The sequence below is a fragment of the Lipophrys pholis genome (genome assembly GCF_963383615.2).
Source record: "Lipophrys pholis genome assembly, chromosome: 14".
NCBI lineage: Eukaryota > Metazoa > Chordata > Actinopteri > Blenniiformes > Blenniidae > Lipophrys > Lipophrys pholis.
In genome coordinates, this window is record NC_137633.1 from 10,560,046 (window position 1) to 10,580,309 (window position 20,264).

General features: G+C 43.0%; 1 protein-coding gene across 1 annotated transcript in view; it reads right to left on the reverse strand.

The window, feature by feature from the left end:
• Positions 1-20,264, reverse strand: part of pacrg (PARK2 co-regulated) — a gene marked incomplete at both ends in the record, with an annotated part of 142,726 nt that overhangs the window by 44,372 nt on the left and 78,090 nt on the right. The window contains one exon of the mRNA XM_080479845.1: positions 14,766-14,915. Coding sequence (XP_080335971.1) covers positions 14,766-14,915 — 150 coding nt within the window. The remainder of the gene's footprint in view (positions 1-14,765; positions 14,916-20,264) is intronic.

The following is a 20,264-nucleotide window of genomic DNA, read 5'->3' on the forward strand; positions in this document are numbered from 1 at the left end:
CGAGACTTAAAGCGGTCTCATAAACAGAGCGGTTCAATGTCAGACTGACAAACTAATGAGCTGTTTAGATTCAGGCCGCACGATACATCACTGGAGCCGTATTCAAATGCAATATAACCTTTTCGTTGACACAAGAATAAATGTATTCATTTGCCGCGTTGTTCTTGGACTTGTGTGTGTGTGTGTGTGTGTGTGTATGCGCGTGTGTGTGTGGACGTTTGAGGCGTTTGTGTGTCACCCTGTGGTGACTTCAATGCGGGGGTTTTACTGGCGTGGTAGCTGAGCCCAGTCTGATGTTCAGATTGAAAGCCCATTTCGTTACCACTCCATTATTCTGACTGATTGCCTTCTTGTTAGCCGCTTTCTGTGGGAGGATTTGATTTTGCCCCGAACAGACGCCAGTCTGGCCATGCTGACGTCACTGGCAGCGCGGAGTCTGGCGGGGCAGGTGTGCAACGCGTCTCCGGGAAGTAAACACACAATAGTGTTCGGTGTGCTTTATAGCAGGGGTGTCAAACAGCCTTCAGGCCAAAAAAAAACAGTTGGTCCAATCTTGCCCTTTGAATGACCTCGCATGGTGTAAAAAAAAAAAAAGAAAAAAAGAAGAAGAAGTAAGAAGCAAAAAACACAGGGGGTCGCAATGCCTGTTTTTATCCTGCAGTGAACGCGAGCTATCCTATTGCTCGAGACATTAAATTTGCATAAAAGCCTTACTATGAGGGTGAGCTGATGATAATATGCTGAAGGCTGCAGGAATTATGCAGCCGAGGAAGCAACAAGCAACATTACTGTGTTTCGAAACATTGTGACACAGAATTTGAAATGAAAGTTAAACCCCCAAATCTACTTGTTATAATAATGATGATGATGATAATAATAATAATAATAAACCTATTGAAAGGGTTAAAATTGAACACACAGATTTAATCAGTTTTCGAAATGTCAAACTGTTGATCAGTGATATATTGAACCCTTCATAGGGCACACATTCAAATATTTTTCAAATAAGTTCCATATTTCTGTTGCATCATACCAAGTTACACTGATCTACACTACAAGGTCTTATTAGCAATAAAAAGTCTCATGAGATATATTAATAGATATAAAAAAAAGAATTAACAGTCGAATGTCACTGGGTTTTTTTCTTCATAATATATTCAAATTTGGTAGAAAAACATCTAAATTGAGTGCTCTGACTGGCAGTAAGAGGTGGTTTCCCAAAGTCAAAGGACCAGAGTAAAGCAGAGTTTATGTTAATATGAGGAGTGTATCAAGAAGGAGGTTTTTAAAACCGTCACCACTTTGTTCAGAATTTCTTTAATTTGTCAATCATGTACTCCTTAATTTTTATATATCAGAATGTTATGGACTTTTTAAAAGCATTATTGTCGTGCTGTCTACAAAAGTTCTTTTCCAACCTGGAAAAAAAAAAAATCAATCAATTTTTCAAGTTTATTCAAATTTCCCAACTAAATTTGAGCCGGTGATTCGGAGCCTTGGCCCAGGGTAAGATGAGCCTCCCTGTGCAAAGCATTATCTATGGATCACGGCACAGCTCCACTGAGTGCTCTTTATTGGTAATCAATAGGCAAGCTGGCTTATGATGGCTCTCACTCATTACAACTCTTTAATAAAAGCCCACCCTGCGGTGACTGCTGCTTTCAGTAGTATAAACACGCGCGGAGCCATATGGGAAACCAAATCTCTGTTTACACACAGCGAAGAACTTGCAAACAAAGACGGAGCACAGCCCTCCTCGCTGGCAGGCAGATCGGGACCGGTCCTCTCTGGCTGTTGCGTCAACATCACTCATTGATGCCCCTGCAGCCACTTTGAAATGTCCTGTCGGGCGAGGACTCCTGAACTATCCTCTGACTTGATCAATATATACATTTGCTCTTTGATGGGGTGCCGGGTCACGGATACTCTCTCGAAAACGGGTGACACTCCCACATAAAGGCCTCTCTCGGTGCAATGCGGCTTGCATTCCTCAGCAGCTGAACTCCTATTCTCAAAATTGAAAGCGTCGCAGCTTGAGTCAAGCTCACTGAACTCCAAATAGCGTGGTCTCGCATAACCTGCAGCGGCAATACGCTTTCATATGCTGGAGAAGCATATCCTTGTTGCTGTTTCCCAATCGCTTCAAAGCAGCTGTTCCATCTCTCCGCACATATGGAGTCAGGTGACTGAAACCCCCCCCCCCCCCCCTGTAATTTCCAGTGAGGCGGAGGCCTTTTAAAAGAATATGGGGTCACTTTGTCATACGTATAGGTTCGGGTGCGGGGATGTAATGCAGCACGGGTCAATTTTCCATGAACCGCCCAACAGCTTGCAGTCATATGTCAGGGGAACATAGGAAGACATAAATAGAGGAGGGAGCAAGTGACCCTGCTTCAACTGTCACATACCTTGGTACTCGTGGAGAAGTTCACAGTCTCCCTTAAATTACGGGACAGCATCTGTTTCAGCTTGACCTAAGCAAGCCGGATCCACCCCCCAACACACACACACATACTCAATAAAAACACATACTTAACAGCAAGTCAACAGCACAAGTCTCCACATGCCATTATCTCAACATTAAGGAAATATTCCCCACAAGTACTTGAACTCGAATACGTCCGCGCCACTATATCTACTTCAAACGCACAAAACAGATCATCGGCGACGGCCTCGTGACGCCACACAGCGTCCGTGGTCATGATCTGAGCATCCTTAAGGTGCCAGCATCTGAGGAGGAGACGACCTTTCTCCGCCCAGAATAGCAGGGCTGTGGGGGAAACAAAAGCTGTGATGACAAACACACAGGAGCAGACTGTGACCCCCACAGGGGGCCACACACACACACACACACACAGCAATCTTGATTGTGTACTCCTGCACACACCACAAGACACAAAAATAAATCCATTAAAGCGTCTAAATAATTTGCTTCAAATCCAGTATTTCTTTAAAGTATTAACTATTAATAACTAAATGAGCAAAAATCTGTTAATTTAAAAGATATCAACTTGTGCTTTTAAAAGTGCCACAACCTGCATAAAAAAAATAAGTAGCTTAGTTTGAGTGGAGACAGATTATGCTGGCGGACGTAGCTTTAGCCGTCCTCACTGCGTTAAACGATTCTAATGTGAGCCACTGAGTATAAACAGCAACTCATCAAACTATTCCAAGATATAATCACACTGAACAGAAATGAGAGCAACTCATTGCGCAGCACCGACACAGTGCTTCTCGTTTGACGAGGCCCTGTAGGGAAAGTTGAGAAATTGCCCACCAATGCCCTCAACAGTCCATCCAGAAACAGATCCACATTAACGGTTATGGGAAAAAAATAAAATGTAATCGACGTTGGACTACGGGAAAAAAGGCGCAGTATTTAGAGAAAAACCTCACTCACTCATTCTGTGAGACGGGAAAGAGCAGGGAAATACGTGTTTGACTATTATACGCAGCAAAGGTGAACGGGAGGCCGAAAAACAGCTTGACATCGAAGCATTACGAGCAACACAGTATCTATCTAGGAAAGATTATACACCGAACAGCCCTCATTGCAGCTGCTGCCCAGCACGGAGCTGAGATTTCAGCATGTTTGACAAGGCCACTCAGTGAGGGCAGAGACCTAAATGTTTCAGGCACTCATCGCTTCGTTCTATGTCCGGAAAGGGAAGGTTGAAAAGAAAAGCGGGACACGCGGTGCATGAGGAGGGAGCGAGGTGAGGTGAAACAGTGAGTGAAAGTCAGTGGGGATTCGCCTCTCCATCCACTCTGACTAAATATTTGATGGGGGAGGGGGAGGCGGTGGAGACGACTGGCTGAAGTGAATCGGGTGGAGGTAACCATGGGTGCATTTCCTTGGGGAGTGTGCGGAGTGTCCCATGAGTGCAGAAGGGTTGGAGGGTCAGGACGTTACAAGAGCTGTCACAGTCCTCAAGGTGAATTATTCATCTGGCTGAGGTCAACACTGGAACAGCATTATGGGTGGCCTGCAGTCGAGAACAAAGAGGCCAAGGCTTTTAGCACATACGACCCACCGAGCAAAAAGAGAAAAACCAAGCAGGGCTTCAGTAACAGCAGGGACAGTGGTAGTAAACACAGAGCGAACACTGTTTGGTATTGAAGGTGAGATATCGGTAATTATGTGGTTGTGAACATACAGGGAAAAAAAAACAAGAAAAAAACAAGAGCAGAGATATCCCTGCAGACAGCATGCAGCATCCTTGACCACACGTTGTCTTCTTCATGTTGTTATGAGCATGTTATCTGCTACCCGCTCATGTAAACTCATTTTAATTGAACAGACACAAAAAGCAGGCCTGTTTTATGTTTACCAACCCCCCCCCCCCCCCCACCCCCCAACTGCCCAAATAAATGAAGGACTGTAGAGACACACGCTCTGCTTGTTGTGGCTTTTTGAAATAGTTCCACGCTATAACCTATAACGTATGTCACAGAGCAGCTTCAGAGGGACATTTCTGATATCGAATTGCATGCCACTATATGTACAAACTCTTGAGGTCATGCGAAAGAGGAGAGCCACCTATAAAATGTGATCATAGCAGCCATATTCCAGATTCCACGCAGCAGTGTAAAGTGGACGTTGATATTTATATCACCTCTATTGACTCTGAAGGACACTGGTGGTGTGTGTGTGTGTGTGTGTGTGTGTGTGTGTGTGTGTGTGTGTGTGTGTGTGTGTGTGTGTGTGTGTGTGTGTGTGTGTGTGTGTGTGTGTCACAACAGATCCTGAAAGTAAATAAGACAGTACTGTGAGAATTTTCCCAGTATTTGCACAGCAGACACTGTGAATCCAACACGCACGCACGCACGCACGCACGCACGCACGCACGCACGCACGCACGCACGCACGCACGCACGCACGCACGCACGCACGCACGCACGCACGCACGCTGGCAACAACATTATTTACAGTTGAAGCTGCAATCAATTAATTATTCAAACAGCGTACAATGTACATTCTAAAGTACACTGTACAGTGCCAGAAGCCTATTTAAAATTACATTTTCTTTTTTTTTTTTTATTAAATTTAACTATTAGCAATGATGCAGCAGTGAAAAGGCTAAGTGCTTGAAGCACTTTCTTTGCAGATTAATTCCTTAACTCACAATTTACAATTTAGTTTGCATGCAAGCACATCCGCACCTATTTTTGGATTCCAGCCTCTTGTGAATAAAACCGAGTGATATTTACCTTTGTGCCACATGAGGCAGCTTACAGGTGAACATTATTATTACTGTTAAGTTTTTCTTCTTTTTAAAAAAAAAAAAAATAATGTCTGTGTAACTGAAGGTTAGAGCTTGAGGGCATTGGTTGGCGGAAAAGGTAGTTTGGTAATTCAGAGTTTTAATGTAGTGCAACACTGAAGGATGTCATTGAGTCCAAAAGAGGGTTACTTTTAGCAGCAGGGATTCAACATGGGGGGGTTTAAAAGGCACATTGTGTCGTTATTAAAAAAAAAAATAGGATGAAATCTAAGCTAAAATAAGATTAAAAATCCATTAAGTGAAAAGCAAAGTAACGGTTCCATTGATTACATGCACAATGTATTCTGCCGGACATCACTCCCATATTTATTTTAGCACAATTATTTTGCATCATCAAGGCTATAGTTATGCTATTTAAATAATAATAACTTATGATGCAACATGATGAGGGAGCAGATCTTAATCTCAATCAAATGTAAAAATCGCAGTCCCCCCCTGAGCATGGTTGTTAGGTGAAACAAGCCTTTATTCCGTCTGACCCCGCTCCTTTTCCTATTAGTGGATGGTCAAGCATAATGAGGTTACATGGGGTTCACAGGACTGACCCTCATTTATGTAGCACACAGAGCTCCTCTCGTACTGTCGCAGCACGGCGGATAAAGAGCCGAGTAAAAACAAGGTGAGTGGGATTGTTTTCACTCCTTAATTAGGCTTCAAAAGTTAAGGACATGAATAGCAACAAGCCCCTCCACAGCAATCTGCTCTACTGCTGAGGCTGAACATGCCAACACTGGCATATTAACATTCGTCTGGGGGGGTCAACATCAGCTTTTTTATTTTTATTTTTCTCTCTTAAAAACTATTTTGCTGACCTCTATATTAAATAAATAAAAATAATTTACATATTCCAGGTGTTATAGGCATCATTTATTTATTCGTGACATATGCTCCCTGTAATAAAAAATAAATAAATACATGTATTTGCTTGGCGTGGTCAGAGAGAAAACTGTGACCACCGCTTTCTATCATGTGTGCGTGAGGGGGCAGATAAGGTTACATCGGAGAGGAAAAACATGATAAGAAAGGGCAGCAACGGGTTGTGGTTCTCGAAATATAAAAAGTATGTTCCTGTGGTTTGAAACACAGTGATAGCTTATATGGAAAAATAAACACATTTTTAAAAAGTTGGAATTAAAAGGATAAGATTTCAATAGTTGTTAATTAGCCTATTAGTTTTCATGGTAAACTCTGCATTGTGTCCCATAGAGTCACACTATGACATACTGAATGAAAAATATTTGAAGACGTTGTTTTTTATCCTACCTTCATGATTTAAAAACATTGTTTGAAAGAGTAATAGTTACCGAAATCACACTCGATTAACGCAACACGCTACAGTCTTACGATCTTACAATATAGTACTCTTTATATAACAAACATCGTAAAATGCTACTTGATACATGTATGCTGCCACTGGCATCATAATCAACATTTTTTTTATTTCCTGTGTTTTAATCTTTGCTTTGTTTTATTATTATTATTATTATTATTTTTTTTATTTCATGTAAGAACAATCAAAGCTTTATATCTAAAGATTTTTACTAAGATGTTTCACTACCTTTACTGAAGGTAGCAGGCCTGGGGTATTTTTTTCCTGGATGGGTCAGGAGGTTATTGAGCTTTAAAACTAGCAACGTCTACGATGCGAGTTGCAATAACTTGCTGAGGTGAACCCTGTGAAAGGGTGCAGCCAAATATACTCTCACTATTGTTGTATCACATAGAACCCCAAAAACAAGAGATAATTATCCTTGTCAAGTTAAAGACCTTGGATTACCATGAAAGAAATCCAGACTGTGGCCCAGTAATGTAAATGCATAGTGAGCATGTCTGACATGGACAATCTAATGTAATTCTGTTATTTTATCACGGGTGTCCTTGCCTGGTACAATGAGTTTGCAAGACGGCCGCAATGCCATTTGTTATTTTCTTTGTGAAATTGTGTTTTATCTTCCCTCCCCCCTTCCACTGGAGCGGCCAACTTGCGCGTGAAGGTGTGGCTGCTTATGAAAGCTGACAGGCAACCTGGCACAGGGTGCGAACGCTGATCCAAAGCGGGCCGGACAAATGTCTGCACACACACCAGCATTCTGTCGCCGGCTGCCCGCGGAGATGTCAAACACAATGATGTGGTAAGAGGCTGCTGCAGAGCCTGCCGCTCGCCATCGTAACGCACGCGAAGGCACGTGCAAGGACACAGTTTCATACAGACAAATTCAAACAGTGCCCAGCACTACACGCAGCCAAAGGAGCAGCAACAAAGTCCACCATCTGCCTGAGACAAACACTTTTAATGTTGCTGCTATTCATATCAAACTATTGTCTAATTCCAACTGCTCAATAATTGTGTTACATATGTCAGGCCCCCGGAGTCAGGACAATCCTGCAAATCGTTTCAAAGTGCCCCAAATTCATTAATTACAGAGAGCGTTAATCTCATTGAGATGGGAGGGGATGGAGAGAGGACAGGGCCCTCATAACTCATCCAATTAAGTAATTGAGTGTTACTGGGATTAGAGGGAATGAAAGAAGGAGCCCCGCTGAGGATGACGACTTCTGGCTCCATACTAAGAATACATACATTGTCATCCTCAGAGTCGATGTGTGCCAAAGCCCGATCCCGTCCATCCAAGAGCTTCACTCAGCTGCTTTCACTTGCTCCTCGCTTGTTTTCTATCAATTCATTTGGGTTTTGGAATATGGTGAGCTCCATTGAGGTTAAACCAGCTGCTGGGATGATGACATTAATTGAATTGAGTTTTGTTTTTTTTACCTGGTACTTTCAAGAATTATCTGAATGCAAGGCTCTTCGAGGTTTTAAATGTTCACTATAGATATAATAATATAGATATTATAAAAAGGGTTAAAATCCCATGTAATTGTTGTGAATAAGCAGAAATGTCCTTTAAAAGGACGCACGCACACACACATATTTACAGCCCAGAAGTAAAAGTTAGACTGATTAAAAGAAATTAAGAACCTGCTTATTGCTGTTTGAAAGTCGGTAATTTATCTCAGTTTTCTTTTTGTTGCAGACGTTTGTTTATTAATCAGTTTCTTTTCCAGAACAGGTGTTATGCAGAGTTCTGCTTGACTGCTGAAAAGTACATCCCCTTCGAGGACTGTGCGGACTATAATAATGACTGATTAACCCAAGCAGAACAAAATAAGTCATTTCAGCCTCACGTAATGTGAATCAGTTACTAGACTGACCAACAACGTGTCCACAGCTCAGCAAAGTAGTCACAGTAATGCAACTAACTACAAAGTTAGTGAGACAACAATAACTTTTCCAACTTACTAGTGATTTTCAAATTTTTTGGTCAGTTGATGAACAATAATAATTATTTTAGTGTCTTACGATCTCTCAAGCATAAAACAAAGTGACTTCAAGGTGACTTTCTGTTCATTTAGAGCATTTGCAAAAAAAAAGCAAAACTATACGTGACAGACAATAAGCTCAAAAGGTGTGCATTGCGGTATCCTGAGGCCAGCCACTGAGGTCTAACAAATGACACGTGGGGGGGGGGTTGGATAATCCGAGGTGCACAACAAGTTGCAGTGAGACGGTGGGGAAGGAGCTCTGCAGGGCAGCCTCTGCACACTGCAGCAAACTAAGTGCTGCTTGTTAAAGTAGCAAACTGCCTGGGCGAGGACGCCAAATTTTATTTCATTTTAAGCATACTGCCAGCCTCAGGGCTTTGTGCCATTTAAAGAGTGGATCCCATAATTCCCCTAAGTGCTTCGCATTGCAAGAGGCACTATGTACAAATTAATGAACAAATCAACAAACACAAAGCCAAGTTCTTGCTGAGGCTCTCCTCTCAAGCAATTAGTAAAAGTACATTTTCTGACCTGATGGAACAATACTGAGGCACAAATACCATCTGTTCCTGGAAAAGGACACATAAAAGACGTCACTCACAAACTGCCGCATAAAAAGTTTGAGACTGACAATTATTGACCGAGAGTATGAGGTGTGTATCTTTGGAGAGTGGATGTGTGTTTTCATTGAGCAGTCTGCCCGTCTGACTGCAGAGCAGCCCAGATTATGCATGAATCTGGCTGCTTATCAGCTGACCTTTAAATTGGAGCCGCAGAGTGACTGCAGGCCCAAGGGCTGACGCGCACACCTGATTGGCTGCTTCGCCTCAGACCTGCTGACAATAGAAATTAACAGAGCCAGGTGGGCATATCCTCAGGCGGGAAGAGGTATCAGAGTGGAGGGAGATATGGGGAGCTGGGGGAGCCGGGGAGGGGGCATTAATATAAAAAAAATATATTTCCACTATTTTCCCTCAACCTGCTGTCTTTTCTTAAGCTTCAGGAGAGAAGGAAAAAAAGTCATTATGTGCTGTGAAGCATGCTAACGGTGGAGCAGGTAAGAACAGACGGGCCTGGTATTACCTGGATCTCATCTCTTGCTCACTCATGCTATCTCTTCTTCCATCTCTCTTTTCTCCCTCTGTTTCTCCCATTCCCTCCGTATTTTAATAGCGGAGGGGTCCTGGCAAGCTGTGATTGTTTGATAGATAGATATCTCCTGTTGGAGAGGGCCACATGGGGAAGGGGAGAGGGGCCGAGGATGAGCTGTGTGTTCTGTCGTACCGCGGGGAAAAGGAGACCGGCGTGTCTGTGGAGGATGATGGATTACATGGGGGCCACGGGTTTACGTGTGTGTGTGCGCGTGGGTCTGTCTCCCCAACTCCCCCTGCCATTCTGTCTCTATGTACACAGGGATCGCATGGCAGTGAATTAATTTTTTCACAATGGCAGCTGGAAAAGGTCATTAAATAAAGCAAATGTTTGTTGAATGGGAATCCCCTGGAATTAACTTCAACGCCACATAGGCAACAGTGTGGTGGTCCGGCAGTAAATGAGAGAATTATGTGGTACTGTGGACAGGAGCACAGGTGGTTGAGTGCACGGGCATACGCTTGGCCTTCTGTCAGATTAAAGTGAGTTGGGGAGGGGAAAAAAAAAAGCTTTGATTTCCATGCAACTTCCTTGTGTGTGTTGATGTGTTCATGATGATTATCTCAACTACTGCTTGCACGTCATTTTTGTTCCTGGATGCCTATGTCCTACTGTCAACACCCATTGGTAGAGAGGTGGGTAGTGGCAAAGGCGAGCTCAGCCAGATCTCCTTGTTTCTTTATGTATTTTTAATATCCATTCTCTTACATTAATCTTAATAGAGCTGCCATATACAGTACATAAATATGACCAGCGTCAGCTGTGTGTGTGTGTGTGTGTGTGTGTGTGTGTGTGTGTGTGTGTGTGTGTGTGTGTGTGTGTGTGTGTGTGTGTACGTGTCATTCGATACACAGATAAGGTGGCGCCCCAATGGGATGGCGGTGTGGCGAGCCACAGCATCACATCTGTCAACAACACAAAAACCTCACCAGTCGCCCAGTCACACAAGACAGAGAGCCACTATCACCAGCCGTGTGTGTGTGTGTGTGTGTGTGTGTGTGTGTGTGTGTGTGTGTGTGTGTGTGTGTGTGTGTGTGTGTGTGTGTGTGTGTGTGTGTGTGTGTGTGTGTGTGTGTGTGTGTGTGTGTGTGTGTGTGGGCTCTGTAATGCACGTGGGTGAGACCTTATCATAGCTGGCCACATTCCTAGCAGGAAGATAAAAGAGGGCCAAATGAACCGGATCACTGCTGTGTGTGCAATGTATGTGCGTGTGTGTACGTGTGTGTGTGTGTCCGTGTGCATGAGAGAAAGTGTTTGTCAGTGATGAATAGGCGTTTAAGGACCTACACCTCACAGATAAGCGAGGAAAATTATCTGGGCAACAACAACAATGCTACAATGTGGGCCCTCCAGACAAACATCGACTGCTTGTAGACGCTGAAGACGTCATGAAAAAGAAAATCCTTTTACATAGTCCTCAGCTAGCCGTGTGTTACTTGAGCACTCTTTCTCATCATAAAGCTGAAAGGAAGAAAATCTCTCTATCTGTTTACACGTACAGCTCACAGAGTGGCCAATGTAAAGCATCTACCCATAAAAGGATGAAATCACTGGTTATTATGAAGTGAACATCAGATGCTGTTTGTACTGTGTCCCAGCACAGAACGTGATGGATATTAAAGTTTCTTTTAATTAATTTAAACTCAAGTAGAGATAAATTAAATTAACATCCTTTTTTTATCAGCCTTAAATCTGGATACCTGACTTCATCTGATAAGGATCTTTAATTGAAATAATGTAATTATATTTGGAAACCTTGGGTTTTATAATGAATCTCACAAAAAAAAAGATCTGTCTATTCTGGCTCAGATTGTAGCACAGGTCATCCTCTGATTGCCAAGTTGGTGTTTACATTTGTACCTCCATGTGTCAAAATGTCAGTGGACCTAACAGTAAATTTAAAGATCACCCAGTGACAACTCTGCTTTCGTCAGTTTGTGGCAATCTACGTGCAAATATGGGACTAAAATGGGGACAACGTGCAGTTTATTCCCTACTTTACCATGGCTTCGTCATGTCGACACGACTTGCTGAAAAAGGTTAGCATTACTCTCCATTTCACCGGCGTCCACAGACCAATACTGCTTTTCAAACTGGAGACACTCTCTGTGTCTCCTCCTGATATGACATACAGTAGATGAGTTTTCTCCGTCGGGCTAAGAAGAGGAATTTGCTGGATGACAGAGCACATCTCTCCTTCTTAAGGAACGTTGTTGCATTTCATTAGGGATAAGATTCATCATGGCAAGTAAACAAGAGAGCCGTGCAAATCATATTTGAGGAATTCCTCAACTGCCCTCGACGCTGTCACTCGGAGACGTGTCGCGGCGCGCACGTCCACATACACGCGCGTACACATACACGCGCGTACACATACACGCGCGTACACAGGTTGATGCACAAAAAGGAACAAACCAAACAGAAGCTGGGAGCTGATTCAGAAGACAAAGGGGTACATCAAGGACGGTGATACTATGTGATTGCTCATTATTGTGCTCTTCAAAATGACACATTGCTGTGACAGCGGTGAGAATGGCAGCCAGCTGCCTGCAGGAAAACCAGAGTATTTTTTTTTCTTCTCTTTGAACAATAGAGCAAGTACTTTCGGGGGACCCATACCCCAAAAAGGGGGGGGGCACACGGGCTTTGTGATGTCATCGGTTTGGTCAGAGGTCTGGTGTTCAGAGTGAAAGGGCCTCTGAGGGTCCATTCTGGAGACGGCCAGCCCTGACCTTGGAAAAGTGGTTCAGATAAGGCCTGTATACAGACCAATTTAACAGGTCACAACCCTGTCTCGGAGCGGGAGTGACACAACGGGAGCGTGTGAACACAGCCTAGGGGATCTGTCCCATGATGAGATGCTGGTGATATCTAACAGTAGCCCTGACCCTGCAGCGGTGCCTGTCAGCCTATTGATTCACAGCTCCAACAACCAGGGAGACAGGGACAGAGTCAGGTTGTGCAGCCTCAACTGGGACAGTGCGCAGCGGTACATGTGAGTCTGTCTGTACGCGAGCGTGTAGCGGATGACTGGGGTATTATGTGCCCGGGGCTGGCAGACCAACAACAGCACCAGTGAACGGGGAGAGACGGAGACAGAAAGCTCAGGCCTTCATCTGCACTGAAGCCAACAGCTGAATATGGGACACAACAGATCTATTCATGACAGATGTACACAATTGTCGAGACACGCACGCAGGCGCGCACATATACACACACACTTGGCGCATACCGGACAGTAGCCCCGTTGTGGCTGAGGAGATAAGAGGCATGCCATGCGAGCTCTATGGGTTACAGTGTGGGAGAGCCAAAGGGAGATGTTACCACACACTAGTAGACAGTCCTCTGTGTCTTCTACTGTATTAAACACAATGATTACGCCTGTCTGCTCGAGGCAGCGTGCTGGCTCTGTTTGAGGTGTGTCCATGAGCAATATTAGATATTAGATGGACTTCAATGAACGCTTTGATATCGATAGAAAACAAGACATAAAACAGAGGCGACAGAGACACAAAGAGCCAGAGAACAACATGAACAAAAAAAATAAAAAAATCCCATACAGTTTCTTGTTTACAGTGTTTGGATCCAAAAAGAAGAAGAATCTAATCGTACTGTTTGAAATGGTAACTTTCTCTGCTGGCAGGGAGTAAAGTAATGGGTGAAGCAGAGCGTGTATTGACAGCTTATTTGAAGAGGAAGCCTCGCATTGAGATGGTTACAAAAAAATAGAAAGAAAATCGTCAATTTATTCATCTGGTATGTATCGAAGGAACTTAGACGTGAACCTGACAACTTGTGTTCTCACCCAAAAACTCGAGGAAAACTTCACAAAGAGAGGAACTGAACTGGAGACCTCCAAAGTGCAGCGCAGGAAGCGCGCTCCTTGTTTAGCAGAATGGGTCTTCTGGCTCTGGCAGCTGCATGGACCCCTCTCTGGCCCAGACGGGTCTCTCAGGGAGAGGTCAATAGCAGGGATGTCTGCCAGGTGAGAGGTTGGCTCGGGTTTAATCGATGCTCGCCAGAGGAGGACAGACGAACCGGCAGGCAGGTAGACAGGCCGGCACGGTAACTAGCAAGTAGACAGAAAACCCTCCCTGGTGGGGTTCACCGGCCAGATCCACAGCCTGTGCTGTGGAGGAGGAAACTCACGCTTCAAAACGTTTTCGGGGATTGATTTGACAGCTAATTTACAGAGGAGATTTGCATAAGGCCATGCGCTAATAAGGCAAGCTTTTCTTTTCCGTCCTATGTCTTTCCACGTTATCTCTCTCGGCTCGCTTCCTCCTTTTTTTTTTTAGACCTCAGCAAATAGTGACAGATAATGTAAACGAATTAAAAAGACAAGAGATTCAAATTGGATATTGATTAAGAGACTAAAGCCCCGTGTTTTCTCCTGTTAAAGCTTGTGTTTAAATGATTGATTCACAATGTCACTCCCCACATCCTACTGACTGTGTGGCGTCCAGGACTAGTTGTGCCTCTAAGCTGTCAATGGGCCCACATCATGTCACACCATGCTAAGTGCTTTGACACAACCACACAAAGAGTCCTGCCTATCTGATGCCAATCTCTCCAGATCCTGGTGTCACCCAGGTGGAGGCTTTCAGAAAGAGCAAGGACAAAGTCTCCTCCTCAACAGCCCCGCACAATGTGGCCTGACTGACAGCAGAGAAGACAAAATTGAGCTTCTTTGTCAAGTGGATGCTTTAGAGGAAGAAGAAGTAAAAGTAAAAAAAAAAAGATTCAGGGACAGGGGCACAGATGGAATCCGCAGTAAAGAAAAGGTGGGAAACTGAATAGTTCTGCCTATGACGTGCCGGTAAAATAGACACTTAAACATTGCATAGCATTTTCCTGCCTGGAATCACCAAGCGTCACCTAAAAGACGTTTTCACACGGCTGTTCCCAAACCGTCAAGGTCAGAACTGCACAGGAAGCACAATGAAAATGGAGACACTTTCCCACACAACTGTCTCTTTAGAAAACATTAGAGAAGGAACTCACTTTTGTTGTTCTTGAAGAGGTTAAAAATGTGGAGGATCTGCCTGAAGTAAGGAACCAAGGCCTCGCCCACCTTGTCACCAGACATGACGAGATGCTGCAGGATTTTAATGGTGGTGCACATCACCTTCTTGTTCCTTGTATTCAGGGCATCTGGGGAGCAAGACAGCCAACATGCAACATGAATATTGATACAAGTGAATAATCATTCAAATAGGTCTGCAAAGACAAGTGGTCATTCAGTTTATGACTAAAAGACTAACAGGAAAAAAGGAGGCACGCTCTTAAAGCTACAGTGGACACTTAACATATGACACTTCAAATCTTCAAAACACACCCAGGTTAATTCATGTAGAGAACAGTACGGTGTAAATATCCAAGCCTTTGAAGTCATTCTTCGTTGTACTGGACTCAGTATCTGGTGTGCGAACGATATGCGACGCAGATGATGGTGTCGTAAAAAATGTACACTTTATTGGAGAAGCACTGTTAAATTCAAGAGAGTGGGCCGCACAAAATGCACTCTGGATTATTGTCGACGTGCTCACACGTGTGTTCAACTATTTACTACAACTGCAGCTCGCATGTGCAGCGCCCACTCTTTTACGAAAGCTGTGTTTTCCCTGTTTGAACACAGACTTTTTAAACTGAATGTATAAAATAATGCTGAAGGCCCCTATTAATTTCCAAGGAAGTTTTGGTAAAAAACATCCACAAAATCAAATGTGCCCTACCAAATGACCGAGCAGCAAGTTGCTGAAAAACCCTCTGGGATGCAGAGTATATTTCCAGGTTCTTTGTTTTGGCCGGTGGAGGTAAAGTGAAAGTAGAACGACTCCAATGTCTGCAATTATATGGTACATAAAAGTGGGCTTTGTGGACACAATCAAAATACACCTACAATTTAACCCCCATACGCTACTTTCTCCTTAAAAGCATTTCCTCTAAAGCTGGGCTTTGATTTAGACTGGCTTGTCCGCAATCAGTGATTTGAAATGCACTGGGGAGGCAGAGTAAGTGAGAGCCAATCACTGGGCTATTTGGCCTACAGCTGCACTTAACGCCATCTCCCACTGATAGAGAGAACAAAAGGGAAGGATGGTGAGAGAGATGGAGGGCTGGGGAGATCAAGAGAGACAAATACAGGGGAGAAAACGGGAAGTGGGAAAACAACAAAAGACACAATGTCAAACACAGAGATAAAGAGATGTGACAGACGGAGCAAAAGGTTGGAAAATAACTAGTGATTAGCGACTGGGACTGACATATTTTCCTACTTCTTGTTTTATTTGAGGTTTTTTTTTTAGTTTGCGCGCGTGAGCTCCGGCACGGCTGCTGGTAATTCCCTTTGTGCAGCTAAAAACAGCATACCTCGTGTCAGAGAAACAGCTTTGTCTCTTTAGAAAACCTTTAACTGTCATTTGATGCCTGCTTCTAGAAAAAGAGGGAGATAATGGCATCACGGTGCCTGTTTTGTCACTGAGCTCCTACAAACAAAAAATGAAAAGTATTTCAAAGGAAAGAGTGGAAAACAAACAGTGACACTGAGAGCTGAGACACTCAGACACCGGTTGATAGACACAAGCAAAAAAAGAATGAAGAAATAAACAAAGGTAAAAAAAACAAAAAAAAACAGATGACAGTGGTATTGGACTGATGGAGAAAACTTCAACTTTCATGAAATCAAAAGACAATTTCATCAATAAAATGGAAAAAGATAAAGGGAAAATAATACTTAAAGCTGCAAATTGGCCTACAGACATCAATACCGCACATCCATTAATCTTTTATAACACTTTATTCAACTCAAAGTTGCAGGGTGCTGGAGCCCATCCCGGCGGACTGCGTGCGAAGTCAGGGTCACATAGAGTCAAATCCTGGTTTTAGACTGTGGTGGAAAATTAAAATCAGAGATCTACTTTAACTAAGGCCCCGTTTTAGGGCTGGGCAAAAAAAAATCGATTTAGCGAATTTGTGGCTAAAAATGATTTTTATTTAGCAAATTCAAGTTTTTTGTCCCCCATCGCATTTTTTTTGGCATTTTTCGCATCCCGTTCTACCATTCCTTGTGGGTTTCTGTGGTCGCTGTTGCACTTTTACTGAAACCTGGGTTAAAGCTTGAATGTGTTGAATGACTGAGCCTCATTTATTTATTTTGAGATTGTTTATATGCATTTTAGCTCTGAGGACAATCACAGCAATAAAGTTGCACAACTTTTTTTCCATTTCCACACACATTTTCAGAAAATGTGTGTTTTAACCCCATTTACACGGAGACAAAGTCAGAGCGCTTCTACGTTGGGAACCATTTTCAAAACTTTGCGTTTTCAGTGGTTCGTCGTAAACGGACAACCAAAACGAAACTAAGTTTTTCCAAATTCCCTTGAAAAAGATTGCTCAATGAGTCCAAGGAGATTCACTTATTAACGGGAAATTCACTTTTTTTCCCCTTGTAGAAATTTTTTATTTTAAAGGAGACATATCATGCTTTTAAATCCTTCCTTTTTACATATAAATCATACAGTTGTGGTCTATACAACGCGGAACTGCAATGCTTGGGTCTGAATTCCTCATTATTAGAGCTCCACAGGCCCCTTTTCAACCCCTTTTCTGATGTGCTTCTGAGAGCAACTCGTTTTGGGGCGGTCTCTTCAAATGCAAATGAGACACTTTATACCCCGCCTCCTCTCCAGGTTGCAGAGGTGATAATCGGTTCAACTACACCCTGTTCGGCCATCTTTGTAGTTTGATAGAACAGATACAATTATCTAGCGGCGCAGAAACTTTATATTCACACATTATTTACAAAATGTCAACAACGGAAGATTTGTCCATCCAGCCATACATGTTGGAGCCAGAGTCGGACCCGGCGGAGCGAGATGAAAATGACGATGATGCACCTACAGAACAACGTCTTCATATAGATGTAACGCAATGGTGTGTTACTATATTTACACTAACTTCTCCATCCATGCCCACTACTACAATACTGCCTGTATTACAACGACTATTTAACACAGAAGTTACATTATAATCTAAAACGAGCACACAGCGCTAACATATGAAGACGGTGCAACTGCTAATGCTAACAAAACAATGACAGGGACGTCTTATCATCACACTTTTTAGCGTTATATACGGCTTACCGAAGTGCTCTGTTCGTCGTCTCCATAGATAGAAGGAACTGACCGCCCAATCAGACCAAGTCTTTCGGCAAATCCTTCTTTATACTGGCGGAGGTTGCTGAAGCAGTCGTCCTTGAAGTGATTCGCGCACACAAAAATGACCTTACCCACAGATGTGGGTACATTTCTGTGAAAAATAAAACTCAACCAGGCACTTCGAAAAGGTTCTGATGCTGGGAGACGGTGTAACGAAGCTTGTGGGTTACTACATCCAACAACCGAACATTTCGACTTATCCTCTCGTAACTTCGGTTGGACTACAAAATCGCAGCGAGAAACAAAAATGGCGGATTGCTCGAAATGTCGATGTCCTAATTTGGCAGTTCCGCTGAGAATACTGTGACGTCATTGTTCAAAAAACGTAATAGAGAATAGAAAAATCGAAACCGATCGCAAAATATGACCAAAACAGAATATAAAGATATCAACGGAGCACCTGAAGAGACTACTTTGAACTTTTCTGTACTTCTAAACACTCTAAATATACAACAACATGCATTTAAGGGCTAAAAAAGTGGATTTAGCATGATATGTCCCCTTTAAATGAACTGGCTCTGAAACTGAAATGAAATTTATAGCAAGTTTCAGCTCAATCACACTATCCCATGGAACTTCATAGTCACTTGGTGTGAAAATAAACAGTTGCTAACAAGTTAATCTTTTCAAACTGAACAGTGATAGGCGCTTGTGATTAAAGCTGTTAAAACACACCACTAGTGATGATATTTCTGTGCTGTTAAATAACAATATTGTCTTAAATATGTGCATATGATAATATTTGGGAAATGACGTGGTGTCACGTGTGCGCAACGTGTGCAGAGCCCTTATGAGTGTGACGGTAAACTTTTAGTTGTGTCTTTAAAGTTAAAGGATTACATCGCCAGCCCGTTATATTTATTGATAACAAGCCTTGATAACTGCAGGAGAGAATATGTATATTCACTAAAGAGTCACCCCAAAAATATGTCTATTGAATATAGAGTCATGAGTTAACGTTTCAAGTGAATATGTGTCGGTTTTGTGTTTTCATTTTGAAAAAGTCTTGCATTTACATGTTGAAAAAGTTAAAAAAGGACGAGAATGAAGTAGTGAGCCTGCAGCAGGAAGGCCACGAGTTAGCTCTGTCGGGTGTGTTTTTGTAATGATGCCGCATACGGGAACGCGCAGAGAACAATATGCTAAAAACACGAACAATGGCGAGTAGCGGAAAATTCATATGGACAGACGACCACGTCGGTTTGCAAATTTTTGTGACTCTCAACTATAGAACTACCAATACCCATATCCCGAACTAATCCGCAAACAAAAAACAGGATGTGGCTGTCTCCCAACACCAGTAGAAAAGATTGATCGAAAAAAAAAAAAAAAAAAGTTGCTCCAAAAATGAACAGTTCTCATTATAAACTCAACAAAGGGTGAATACCTGTATAAAGAAGGTGGAGGATCCCAACAAGCTTCCTCGTCCACAAACATCAAACACAGAGTTCTCACTATAAAAAAACAAACAAACAAACAAACACAGTTCTCCGAGCTCCTCACTGCAGGCAGCAGAGCACAGCAGCCTGACAGGCAGCCCGGCGGCCAAACAGCAAGAAGAAAGAAAGAAAGAAAGAAAGAAAGAAAGAGAAACAGCTCTAATCTGGAACCAAACATCTATGGCTGTAACAAAAAGTATCTGCGGACATTCCATATTCTACAATCAACATTTCGGAGCTGCTTTAAAAGTGTTTACTCCCTGAACAATCTAAAGTCTTCTTAAACTTTCCCCAAAACATCTCCGGCTTTTTCCTGACGAACATGTAAAAGAAATTCCCAAAATAATTGACCACCTTTGGAGAGCGCAGTTGGCCCCCATGGGGGTGCCGTGGTTAACACTCCCACCTCACAGTGACATTCTAATCTGGGGTTGACTTACTTTCTCTATAGGTTTTTAATGTTCTGAATGTGTCTACATGGGTTTTCCTGATGCGTTCTTGTTTCTTCCCGCGGCGCAAAGACATGCATATTAGGTTATGGTTATGAGAAATGACTGTACAAGGATCCAACAATATGGAAGATGGATGAGTGGCAAGAGCAGCTTTAGAAATATGAAAACTTAATTCACAAAGTGGATCTTATTATTTCCATTATCAAACACCCTGTGTAAATAAAGAACAGCCTAACACAATACTCATCTTCGGCGCCACAGTCAGACTGACAGAAGACTCACTGAGTGGTAAAAAGAGCAGCAACGGCGGCACACAAGCACCATTAAGCGTTAGAGCACCAAGAGAACAGCACACAGCCTGTGTTGAAACAGCTTATATGCAAAGCGGTC